The 12,213-nt window shown below is 45.8% G+C and overlaps 3 protein-coding genes across 4 annotated transcripts; 1 reads left to right on the forward strand and 2 right to left on the reverse strand.

Annotated features, from left to right (window-relative positions):
* The first annotated feature begins 61 nt into the window (after window positions 1-61).
* On the forward strand, window positions 62-2,772 carry LOC137612374 (RING finger protein 212B-like). The gene is given in 10 exon segments (XM_068340868.1): window positions 62-66; window positions 702-818; window positions 890-942; window positions 1,021-1,095; window positions 1,175-1,519; window positions 1,562-1,580; window positions 1,643-1,702; window positions 1,782-1,806; window positions 1,936-2,019; window positions 2,542-2,772. Coding segments are annotated over 9 exon segments (981 nt in total). The 5' UTR covers window positions 62-66; window positions 702-718; the 3' UTR covers window positions 2,762-2,772.
* Window positions 2,773-4,287: 1,515 nt separating this feature from the next.
* Window positions 4,288-8,659, reverse strand: homeza (homeobox and leucine zipper encoding a). Of its 2 annotated transcripts, none has more exons than XM_068340267.1 (2): window positions 7,400-8,659; window positions 4,288-6,277 (listed from the first exon to the last, which is right to left on the reverse strand). In XM_068340267.1, exon 2 carries the CDS (start codon window positions 6,256-6,258, stop codon window positions 4,288-4,290), a length of 1,971 nt encoding a protein of 656 aa, XP_068196368.1. In that variant the 5' UTR covers window positions 6,259-6,277; window positions 7,400-8,659. The 2 variants fall into 2 exon arrangements, with proteins under 2 accessions (XP_068196368.1, XP_068196370.1); XM_068340269.1 differs by lacking the exon at window positions 7,400-8,659 and adding an exon at window positions 6,642-7,385.
* A 108-nt stretch (window positions 8,660-8,767) lies between these two features.
* dhrs1 (dehydrogenase/reductase (SDR family) member 1) lies at window positions 8,768-11,420 on the reverse strand. The gene is made up of 9 exons (XM_068340270.1): window positions 11,272-11,420; window positions 10,511-10,659; window positions 10,288-10,431; window positions 10,129-10,208; window positions 9,895-10,027; window positions 9,681-9,824; window positions 9,532-9,601; window positions 9,380-9,460; window positions 8,768-9,314 (listed from the first exon to the last, which is right to left on the reverse strand). Exons 2-9 carry the CDS (start codon window positions 10,652-10,654, stop codon window positions 9,178-9,180), a joined length of 933 nt encoding a protein of 310 aa, XP_068196371.1. The 5' UTR covers window positions 10,655-10,659; window positions 11,272-11,420; the 3' UTR covers window positions 8,768-9,177.
* Window positions 11,421-12,213: the final 793 nt, after the last annotated feature.

Here is a 12,213-nt window from a genome sequence, read left to right on the forward strand (position 1 = left end):
GAGGGGGCGGGCCCTCAGACCCGGGACTCCTCCAGCGGAGCTGCGTCACGTCTGTGCGGCTAACAGGTAACGTTAGCCTAACAAACGTCACAGGGTAGTTTATTTCCATCCGACACGTCATAAAAGGTTTGACGTAATCTATTTTCTTAATTTTTGTTATTATTTTACCGTAAAATTAATTTGCTATAAGCTAAGCTAGCTAGGTAACACTTGTTTGAATGGTGTAGCTAAAGTTAGCTGCGCTCGTTAAAACTGGTTTAGTTATATTAGCAACTTTATAACTGGATAATTAGTGATTTAATTGAGTTAAATTATTGGTTTTATACATAAAATATTTCTTACTGCTTCAGTCTCATAAAATGCTGATTTTTATTTTTTTTACTGCCTCAAATTTGTGGATTCCTTTTGAATATTTCACAAATTATAGAAATGAACTGAATACACTCAAGACTATTAAGAGCTAACTATACCGGTAAATATGTTTGGGTAGTTATTATTGTATTAAAAAAAGCTGTTTTGTGCATAATTTAAAGAAAAAACAATAAAAATAGCACTAAATTAAAAGAAAAAAATTATCAACTGTATTGATCCCCGTAGGGAAATTATTATTAAAAGAAGAGTAATCCTGCTCCTCATGGACCGACCCAATCTGCTGTAATATCCTTGCTAACCACATGTTGGTCACCTGGGTTACCTTGCAGACACCTGGAGCCCTGGAATGGAATGGCTTCACTGCAACCAGTGCTTCACCAGGAGAGGGTCAAAGTTCGCCGTCTCCAGCTGCAGCCACATCTTCTGTGACGCATGCATTATATCCCGTAAGATAGACGCACACCACTTAACCACAGCCGGTTTGGATCCCGTCAGGTCATGTGTTCTATCCCCACAGAGCAGTGCCGGGTGTGTGGAGCCAGATGCAGCTATCTGCCCATCACAGATGAGGTTCGCTGCTTGTTTTGACATTTTCACTCTGAATTTAACAAACCGGAATGGCCTGATTTTATAATTCATCTATTTCAGATGAAGCCCCAGGAAAAGATGTTCTTCATGGAGCCGATGAAGCTGATTCAGTCACGGCTGGAGTGCATCATGCAGGTCAGGACGGTTTAGGAGTTTCGCAGCTGAGGTCTGATGCATGTGAAGCCTCTAACGGCGACGTCTTCCTGCTCCACAGACGGCGTGTTTCCAGCAAACACAGATGGAGAGAGTCACGGCGCACTTCAGGCGTAAGTCAGCGGAACTGGAGCGGCGCCTGAAGGAGGTGACGGAACAGGCTTACAGGTGATGTTACAATCCGCCGATGTTCCTCTGGCGACGCGTGAATCGAAGCGCCGACAGTGACGCTTCTCTTCCCGCATCTGTTCCCATCAGGCAACTGTCGGAGATGAGGAGAGAGAACGCCGAGTTGAAGAAGCATCTTTCAGAGATGAGCAGAGACATGGCCGAGCTGAAGAAGCCACTTTCACAGAGGAGGGTGTGTAGTGAACAAAATGTTCATGATGGTAAAACAAATACAGAATAATGGTTTGATCTTCTTCGTTTCTGCCGCAGAAATCTCCAGGGTGGCTCCAGATCGACGGGTAAACCAGTTTACGTTTCTGTTCTTCAGGAGGTTTCATTGTTAAAGTCATTAATTCATGAGAAGTTGTGATTTCCAGTCGGGCTCAGAGGACGCCGCTCCCAGTGGCGATCACCTCCCCGGGTAATTCCTGTCATTTCAACTCAATTCTGAACCTTTTAAAGGCATATTTCATGTTTTGTTCCTTTTTTTTTTTCACCAGTTACCCCTCAATCAAGAACAGTGAGGTACGTATGCTGTCACATCTCTTCATTGGATTTCACTGCTTTTCCAGCATCATCACATTTTCTCTAAGAATTAATGTTAATATTATAATAAATTAATATTTGATTATTAATATTTGGTCTTGGTTTTAGTCACTTTGGCTCAGCAGAGCTTCCAGGATGGGTTCGAGACCTGGGGCCCAGTTTGTCCTCCCACACAGTGAGTCTCATTTTTATGTTTTAAGTCTGTTCTAAATTAATTTTTACAGAGTCCCTTATTAATACCAATATTAGTTTTAACTCGTTGTACAGGGAAAACTCTGCTTATGTAATTCCAAGTTACATCATTTTCGATTATAAAAAATACAATGAAAAAAAATCAAGTTTACATCTGTCTGCCGCAAATATTAGAATAATATTACCAGTAAACTGTTAAAGGCACGTTACCGTTCAATAAATCCAAATACAACATAATTTATTGTTAGCCCGTAGCAACCCCCGTGACCCACAATTGAGGAAGAAGAGATAAAGACGAGACGGAGATGTTTTGTTCTTAACTATATTAAAAAATAAAATTTGTCAGGTTAAAATAGATTCATATTAACTAAATATTTCAATGAATGTTGAATTTAAATTTAAATGAATAAATCCTGTCCTCTCTGTCAGACTCCTGGATCCGTCGCCTCCTTTTCCAGCCTCAATTCTTTCCATGAACACCGTAAGCGATGCAAACATGTTTGAGTTGATCTGATGACGCAGGATGCCTTCTGTCCTAACGTCCTCTCACCCCCGTTCTCAAAGGAACACCGTCGTCCTTCCCGACTCCTACGAGGTGAGAAATGCTTTCCGGATTAAACGCTGCCTCACACTTCAGGATATGAGTCTGTTTGTTTCCGCTGTCCTCAGAATTCGCCAGACTCCCAACGCATACCAGTTCCCATTTATGAGCGGATTATCAATCCAGTCACCCAGACGCTGATGAAACACCCCCCCCAGGGGAAGATTTGTCAGTTAAGTTCATCAGAACACCGACAGCAGTGATTGTCTCTTCCGTTGTTCGTCTGTACTCCATGTTCACAGCTTGTTTAATGTTTGAAAATGAACCTGTTCATAGTGTAGCCGTCATTTCTGACTCATGTTTTCTGTTTTAGCAATCTTTTTACCTTCACTCCAGATTGATTTCATAACTGCTGATGGAAAAATACAGTCACATGACACAAGGAAACGCTTGCACAAGTGATTATAAAGACAAATCTTTTTACTGGTTTCCAGTGACACGGTTGTGCAAATGGGAACAAGAAAAAAATACACTGAAAACATCCGCAAAGGAAGACAAGTGTTCTGAACATTCCCTACAGCATGACACTCACGTCGACCCCCCCGCCCGCCCCCCTCGCTGACAGAACGACAGAACAGCGACGCTACTTCCTGTGACGAGTTCGTCAAGACATTTCTAAATCATCTAATCATCCGTGACGCCACGTCACCCTTGTAGGTTAGCTAAGAAGTACTAAAGCGAACGGAGTTCAAAGGCGTCTGGGCTACGATTCCTAGTATCCCCTTCCTGTTGGATTTTAACCTTTTCCTGCTCGTGCAGTAGACGGACCCCCCATAAGTTATCTAGTTCCACTATATCATAAACCATCGAGTCACACCCTACACCTATTAAGACGAAAGATGGAAGAATACTGACTGAATGAGTTAAAATTTAAACTAATGTTGGAGATCCCAGTTGGCTTCAGCAGACCCGTGACCCGCGAGGCGGATAAGAGGCAAACGAGGCAATCACATAGTCTCGTTTGCCTTTTATCCACCTTGCAGGTCTGCTCTAGCCTGTCCGAGCTAGAGTTAAATAAACCACATGGTTATTGGTTTCATCATTTGTGAAAGACTTGGATATGATCAACAAAACCAAATGCAGGATATCGCTTTAAAAGTCATGTCAGTTGTGCTTCTCGTGAAATGGAATTATTGGCTGTGAAGGAATGATTACACAGTCATCAGTCAACAAAGTCATCAAAATAGACATTTTTTTTGTTTTACCAGAGCAGTTTCCTTTCTGCTATAGTCATGTACCAAATGTCCAACCAGTTTAAATTATAATGCTACAATAGCATCCTAAAGATTCTGTAGTAGTGATCTAAACAAAAATAATACGCTCAAAAAATATATCAAACCAGTGTACAAGTTACTGTCCAATTTACAGCAACACAGGCGTCACAACTATAATTCAAGTCCAAATATATTAGGATAAGCATGGAAATGCAGCATATATATATATATATATCTATATATATATATCTATATATATATATATAGATATATATATAGACATAAAAATGACAAACCTCACTTTGGGCCTGTACTGGGAAGACTGGATGTTACAAACCTACCTCAATTAAAGCAATTTAAACCAAAGTAAATACTCTCCTTGTTGGTAGGAAGGATGTGAAGAAAATCCTCCACCAACGTTCTACAAGTGTTCCTAAGAGCCGTTCAAGTGTCCTAATCTGCAACAACCGGTTCTTGATCGGTCTCTCCCACATCCTGAGCGGCGAACCACTCCCGCACCTGCTGATAGCTCATCTTGGATTTCTTGCATAGAGAGTCAAGGTCTTTTTCTTGCAGTAAGCCTGTTGAAAGGTAATACGATATCAGCGGCTGGACGTCGGGGGAGTCTGAAGTCACTGCGCTCGCTTGAGATTTCCGTTTGCGGCCGCCGGCCCGAGAAGACGTTCCGTTGGTCAAACCGCCGCTGCTCTGCTCGGCGGCAAGGGCCAGGAACTGGTCGCGGACCCCCTTCACCCAGCGCAACTGGCCGTTCTTGACGGCATACCGCGTGTCTCCGAACCACTGGATCACATCTGCACGGGGTAAACCAGTCAGCTTCACCAGTTCCGTGTAGTCTTCACTCTTGGGCCACTGGCAGCGTAAGAAATGTTGCTTCAAGACATCCAGTTGCTGCTTTGTCTTCCTGGGTCGCCCAGCGGGAGTCAGGGATGGAGATGTGGATGTGGACGAAGAAGCCCCGGTTTGAGGCAGAGTGGTTCTGGTTGAGTGGGCGGATTTCTTTGCATTTGTGACGGCTTTGGAAAAGGTTTTACTGGACAAGACGGTGGGGGGCGGACTTACAGACGGGGAAGAGGTGGGATAGGAAGTTGATGTGCTTGAAGCTTCCTGTGGAACATCCGGCTCGATCTTGCAGTTCTTTGTGAGTTGCAACGGTTGATCTTCAATCTGTTCCTCATCTTTTAAGCTGTCGCCATCACCAGAAAGCTCCTCCATCACTTCATACGCTTCTCCATCGAGAACCCTTTCCCCAAACGCTTCCAGGCTATTCGTCAAAAAGGTCTGAAAGAAATGGGAGTTTCTGATCCCGTTGCTACGGGCTACTTCAGGAACTTTCACGCCGTTTGCTTGCCGGTTCTTTTGAACAGTAAGTGGGAGAGGCTGAGTTTGTAGATCAGGTTTACCTACCACTGCCGTGTGTTGAGTGTATCCGTGAGCAGCTGCCAGGCTTCCCCTGCCAACCCTAAGCTGGTATCTGCTGTCACTAAACCATTTACGAATGTCGTTCCGGGTCAGCCCAGTCTCGTCTTGCAAACGTCTTAGCTCGGCCTCCGCCGGCCAGTTCTCTCTCAGGAAGCTCTTTCTGAGAGCAGCGAGCTGAACTTTGGACTTCTTGTAGCGGCTGTGACGATGCCGCTGTGAAGAGGTGTCTGAAAGGTCATGGGGGACGTCAGCGGCTGCACTCGCTGGTGAACGGTAGAAGTACGAATCCTGAGGAGGGGGGAGGGAGGAGCTGAAACACGGGGCAGAGGGTTTGGACGGTTTATAGGAATCGGGCGATTCGCACACTGGTTTCGTCTGCGGGGTGAAACTGGAGATAGGTTCCTCAGCTTCGTCGTCATCCTGATCGACGATGACTAATTCCTCGTAGCTTCTGCCCTTGCTGGCAATTTTGGCTTCCTTGTTGGGTTCGGTAGAGTCAACACAAAGTTCGGGAGCTGCCAACTTCCGCTGTGTCTCCTCTATTTCCTCCGAAGACCAGCTGATACCATATTTAATCCTCTGCACCATAAACCACACCTTGACTTTATCCAGCGGTAAGGCACACACCCGAGCCAGGGCGCTGACCTCACGGGATGACGGGTATGGAAATAAGTTAAAGGCCTGGACGAGCTCGGGAATTGTGTCGAGTTCCCGGGTTTGATCCGACTGCGTCCACACCAGCTTCAGTCCCTCCGACACCAGAGGCAGACACACAACCGAGTTGTGGTTTGTGGTAAAACTTGCCACGCCGCTTGCATTGCTTTCCGATGAGCTGGCAGAGTGGCACAAATCCTTGGCGGCACATTTGACTTCGGGCGTTCTTTCAGTTTCCACCTTGGCTACCTTTGGCTCAAACGACTCCTGGGTTGCCTGAAGTAGTCCATTCCTGCCGTTGTGCTCGCCGTAGGTGGCCATCTGGGACATCGACAATGAGCTCTTTCACCTAGAATGGAAACAAAAACAGTGATTTGGTTGTTGACGTCTTCCCAGAGTCTACCGTTCTCCGCTGACTGATAAGATCAGTGCGAGGAGAAGGAGTTTCTCCTGAGGAGTACACACTCTGACGTTTGAGGAACTTGCTGTTCTTATTCATTCTGAGTTAATTATCCGACAGCTGTTTCCCTTCCCCCCTACTTTGCACTCCCGATTCTGAACTCCCGATGAAACTAGTGCCATACTCCATCCAGACTGGGATCCCCTCCCCCAAAGTGTGGTGACTGACTTTTGTTTTGTGTGAGTGTGTGTGTGTGTGTGGGGGGGGGGCTGGTCGCAAAGGGTGGGTGTGTGGGTTTTTTTTTATTTCTCACCCCTTTCAGGTCAGGCTTTGTTCCACTCCCAAGTTCTCAGACCCGAAAGTTAAGAGTAGCCTCTTCACAATGGCTGACACCAGCGGAGGAAACTGGGGAGGGACGGAACGGGTTTCGCTGGTCAAATCTGACCATTCAAACGGTGCCAAATGTTCCTTATCGCAATCGGTACAGATCCAATTTAATAATTGAGCAACAGGTGTTACATCGAGACCCGAAACACCATGTTTGGGTCAGTTTTATAGTCTACAAGGCTATAAAGACTATAAAGACTATGATGTTTAGTTCAGATCTTCATCTTGCAGTGTTGACTTAACCATCATCGAACACCAACAATCAAGTTCTGGCAATTTCTAATTGGAAAGTAGAACAAAAGTCATGATTTAGAGTGTTTTGACAAGTTTAGACTACAGAATATAAATCTAGAAGAGATTACCCCAATTCAGGTCGCAAGAAATGAGCCAAAACATTAGCAAACAATTATGAAATCACCGGATTAGTCATTCGTGACGCAATAAAACCCACTGGGGTGAGATCACCGCGGTCGTGTCCCCGGTGCGCTGTGTTTTAATCCCCCGTCAGGGTTCAGCATCTTTGTTTTCGAGTCCCAAACCGCTCGAAAAGTTGTTGTGTGCGCCCGTGGCTCCGGTAGTCCCGTGTTTCCCCCTCCTTTATGGCGTATTAACTAAAACGCGTCCCACTGCACAGGCGCACTCCGTCACCAGACACGCTCGAACGAAACATAAAAATAAACTTACCCAACAAAAAAACCGCCCAAACAGCCCGTTATCCCCGGGAGGACACCGAACAAGATCCACGGAGTTCCCCCCACGCTTCCGCTCCTCGTTTTATGGCCGAAGTTTGAGAGGAAGCCCAGGGAAACAATGCCGTCCGACCGTCCGTCCGTCCGTTTGACCCCGCGCTTATTTATCCCGCACCTCGACGGAATCGGAGACAAAGATGACCAAGTTTGTCGCGCCTCGCAGGAGTTGGACCGCCGATCGAATCCCGCCCCGGGGAGAGCACCAAACGCCTCAATCACGTCCGGATCCGAGCCGCCGTCGCTCCGTCAGCCGCCGTCCATCCGTCGCCGCTTTTGTTCTTTAACTGAGAAGTGTTTTCCCTGTCCGGTCGGATCGAGGCGAGGCGGAGCCGACGACCAGGAAGCCCAGAAGGCCCAACCGACACGGTGATGGCGGGGTGGGTGTGCCAAGTCTGCGAGAGCTGGCCGGGGATTGGACGGAGGAGGCGCCAGTACCACAAATCCGTGGCAGTAGGTTAGAACGATTCACGTCAACAACCCTCCGTCACCCCCGGTCGGGCTATTAATAACGGAAACAGATTTCCGTTGGACGCGCTCGGGAGGAGGGCCGCGTTCGGTTCCTGTGAGGATCCAGGACTTCATCTTATGTTGTTTCTTTAACTCCTACTTCTGAAAGAAATTTTTAAAAAAAATAATGTAAAGGAGATATTCAGATGCCCACACTTCGTGTTGTGTCCACAGGGGGGCAGTGAAGAGTCACACGTCCAATAACAAACACCGGCAGAAGTAGTGGACCTAACGGGACATGTCTTTAAAACCATTACTACTGACAGGTGGACAAACACCCTTAACATTTGTGCACATTCTAAATGAGTCTTTCTTGAATTTTTTTGCGACACTGCCCCCACAGGCCTGAAGTGGTACTGCACCAATCCCACTAATGCACTAGCGTGCTGAAGTTGGGCTCAGATATGGAGGAACTGATTGTAGATGGGGTTCTTCTGCAGTAAGTTCCACCCTTCCACCAAGATTCCAGGAAATCCGGTTATTTTTGCATGAAATACAAAAATCGAACAAAGAATCCGGTTTGGTTCTTAATGAACTGCATCCAGTTTGCAAATGGAAAATAAACCCAAGGAAGTTTAAACAAACCAATCAACCCAAGTTCTTCTTTAGAGTTCGTGAGGTGCCTGTTTTCAAATGATGGAAATAGAGTCAACAGTGTTCACCATGTCCTCCAGCGGTATTCTATTTTCAAATCAGTTGATTTCTGTACTTGAAAAGAAGCCAGTTCTTTATTTGCGTGAGATTGTGATTACATTTGATTTGCTGATGCTAAATAATAGTCAAACAGGAAACAGCAGCGGGTTAGTATTTCTTTATTTAAGCAGTTGTTGCTTGGCTTCCAGATCAAATACTACCAGTTTTGCGTGTAGACATCATAGAAATATTAAAAAGTGCAAAAATACTCCATATAGAAAGGTTTTTCTTACATATGTTTCTGATATGTCATATTCATGTATTTATGGTTCCATTTAGCGTTAAAGAAAAGACTAGCAAACACACAGGTCATGATTAACTCCAGCTAATACATTTAGCTGCTTTACCCAAAACGTCACAATACAGACTTCAGTAAGGGTTCAAATATGGAATAGATGTAGAAACAAGGTTCAAACGGATCATTACCAGGGTAAAATGTTTTATGTGAGCCACGAGAATGTGATCAAATATCACCGACAGAATACAAACGGGTTTTTCTGGAATTTGATGACCTTAAAAACGACTGTTTGCCAGTGTGAGCACAAAGTGAGGCACGCGAATAAACGACGGGACGTACGGCACCAACCAGGCCAGAGATGGGACCTGACTCAGCAGGAACTTCACCGAGCTGTAATCGACGATACTCCGACCTGGAACGAACAGATCCGTCAGGAACGGTGGTGATTCTGTCCAGCGGATTTAAATCTAAACTTACCGTCGTCCTCTTTAATCCCGTAGCGCCTGGCCAGGTCGCAGGTCATTATCGTCCTCCCGGTCAGCGACATCAGGTTTTTATCTGCAGAAAGACACAGAGGAAAGCTGACTATCTTCAGTGGTTCTCAAGACCTCCAGATGGGGTGGTCCTACCTGATGCCAGGCCAACGATGCACTTCCCAGCAAATTCCAAGCTCTCCCCTTTGCCGAAAAGTTCTTTAGTCTGAAGAAAAACGAGACCAGAGGTTGAGACGGGGCACCGGAGCGACCGTGGGCGTGGCTCTGCTGTGAGGAGAGTCTACCGCGGGATCGATGAAGTCTGGGACGTTCTCGCCAAGCACCAGTTTTTTAATCATCTCCGTCTGGACGGCTGCAGGCCAGAGGCTGACGCAAGCCACTCCCCTGCTTCTCAGCTCCATCGCCATGTCCGCCGCCATCCTGTCACACTGGAACCCCAAAACCCGTTTCAGCACAAGCACCTCGAGTTAAAGATCAATCGCAAGGGGCTGTGCTTACCGCCGCTTTCCCAACGCCGTATGGCACGTTGAAGAGGTAGCGAAGCCCGCCGATGGAGGAGATGTTGATGATCAAACCCCGACCCTGAGCCACCATCAGGCGGGAGGCGTAGACTGAGAAGAAATAGTGCCCCCTGTGGAAGAAACAGAAAGGGAAGGTTGTGTTTTTATTTGATAGAAGTTAAAGAACCACAACTTAATCAAAATCAAGACAAGACTCGGCACAACCACCGACCTGAGGCCCGTGTTGTTGATCGAATCCCAGATGGACGGATCGATTTCCCAAAACTTTTTCCCCAAAGAATCAAAGATAGACTGGAATGACAAACGATCCAGAAGTCAGTCTTCGTCAGACCGCGAGAGACCGAGTCGGGCGTTATGTGATGGGCAGTACCTGGACGCCAGCATACGCGTTGTTCACCAGGACGTCCAGCCGACCCTTCTGGTCGCGTTTGATCTGCTCCACAAGGTCCTCGATGTCTTGATCTCTGGTAGAATCGCAGATGACCGGGATGCACGTTCCACCCCTCTCCTTCATCTGTGGTGACAACCAACACATGAGCAGGAAACGCTCTGCACAGATTACAATATAAAAGCACGTCGCTCAGGAACCCAACCTCTGTGGCGGTCTGCTTCAGGGTGGCCTCCTGGCGTCCTGTGATGTAGACGGTGGCTCCAGCTTGGGACAGCTGGAGGGCGATTCCTTTGCCGATGCCTCTGGAGGCACCGGTGACCAAACACACCCAACCAGACAGAGACATGTCCACTGGTGGGAGACACCCAGTAAAAGAGGTCAGTCAAGCTAACTCTCTGTGTTTAAGAATAAAATAATTTAAAGGGCAACTCGGTTGTGTAAGTTTAAAAGCCACATCACTGACCAATGTTCACCTTTGGAGTTGATTATTTGCGTTGCAAAACTGCATTGAGCCAATCCTGTGTTATGCAATGCTATAAATGTGAAATTGATTTAATGATAATATTGTGATTGATATCAGAAACGAAGGCAAACGACTATTCGTGTAGAATCTACACGAATTAAAGTGTAGTTTTACTTAACAGTGTAGAATAAGATTATCTACACTAGATCTAAACACTTGCATAGCAAAACTACAGGAAACCGGTTTTACACAAATAATCATTCAAGTTCTTATGCAACGGAACCTTTGAACTCATTTTACACCTGACGTGCAAGTTTTTACATAAAACTAAGGTATTTTGGTCAATACTAGTTGAACAAAAACCTTCGTAACAAAACAAAAACGAAATAAAGAACAATTTTTCATTAAGGTCGAAACTCTCAACGTTATTTCCCACAATATGACAATGAAACTAACTTTAAATAATTTAGTTTGTTGAACAATCGTAAAGACAACGTTACCTTCGAGCTGGTTTGTCAAGTCCCGGGGACAACCTGGGACAACAACGCCCTGAAGTCAGCAGTCACACCTGACGGAGCCGAGGCTGTAAACAGTTGGGATCTCCAACCACGTCCCGCCCGAGGCTACGCGACGCGGAAAAGGAGCCGAGCTCCACTGTAATATCGCGAGAAAAGACGAGATTCAGTGAAATACCGCGAGAAAAGCCAAAGCGGAACAGGTCGAACAAACACCGGGAGGATTCACTCCGGCCAGCTTCCTGTTTTGTCCGGCAGCTCTTTGGCAAATTTAACGCGTTATTAAATCATTTTAGCGTCACGTCTTTCTTGTTTTATAACTTTTTAAGGATTCTTATCATGTTTTTGTTCGGTTATTTTTCCTTTTAACAGGTTATTGTTGCACTTTACTCATAAATAATCCTCATAAGGAACTATCTTGACAGTTAGTGTTTCAAGAATACGTGATGTCATTTCCGTTCGGTCAGTGTGTTCGATTAATTCAATTAAAGATAAAACTTTATTCGTCCCCAAGGGGCGATTGAAGTGATCAATGTATCAAGAAACGGTAAATTTCTGGGTTATAATTTAATTATTTGCTGTTGAGAGGACGTTGATGACTCGATAAAACAAGGAAAGAAGCCACGTGTTGTAGTTCTTCTATTTTTACGAGTTTAAAACAACTAATGACGTCACTAATGTGCTCAGTCAGGTGTGAGGAACACCTGGCGGAGGATACTGCTGAGTCAGCAGACTGGCAAGTGGAAGTGACCTCCTTGTTTGGAATGAGACCAGACTGCAGCTCCAGGCCCACAGCCTCAGCTCCAATCCGGCGGTTGGACTGGAACACTCAGACTATACTGGGATCATGTTCACAGGTTCTCAAACCACTTACAGAACGGTCATACATTTACAGAGTCGGAAAACCTTTGACACAATTTCACATAT

The sequence above is a fragment of the Antennarius striatus genome, chromosome 18, assembly GCF_040054535.1.
Source record: "Antennarius striatus isolate MH-2024 chromosome 18, ASM4005453v1, whole genome shotgun sequence".
In the NCBI taxonomy this organism is placed as follows: Eukaryota; Metazoa; Chordata; class Actinopteri; order Lophiiformes; family Antennariidae; genus Antennarius; species Antennarius striatus.

Excerpts from the sequence above, each read along its gene's own strand:
- dhrs1 (XM_068340270.1), bottom strand. The coding sequence starts at position 10,654 with ATGTCTCTGTCTGGTTGGGTGTGTTTGGTCACCGGTGCCTCCAGAGGC. Across the intron at positions 9,825-9,894 it reads ACGGCGTTGGGAAAGCGGCG|TGTGACAGGATGGCGGCGGA; the intron begins GTAAGCACAGCC and ends TTGGGGTTCCAG. Across the intron at positions 9,315-9,379 it reads CGGGATTAAAGAGGACGACG|GTCGGAGTATCGTCGATTAC; the intron begins GTAAGTTTAGAT and ends TGTTCGTTCCAG.
- homeza (XM_068340267.1), bottom strand. The coding sequence starts at position 6,258 with ATGTCCCAGATGGCCACCTACGGCGAGCACAACGGCAGGAATGGACTA.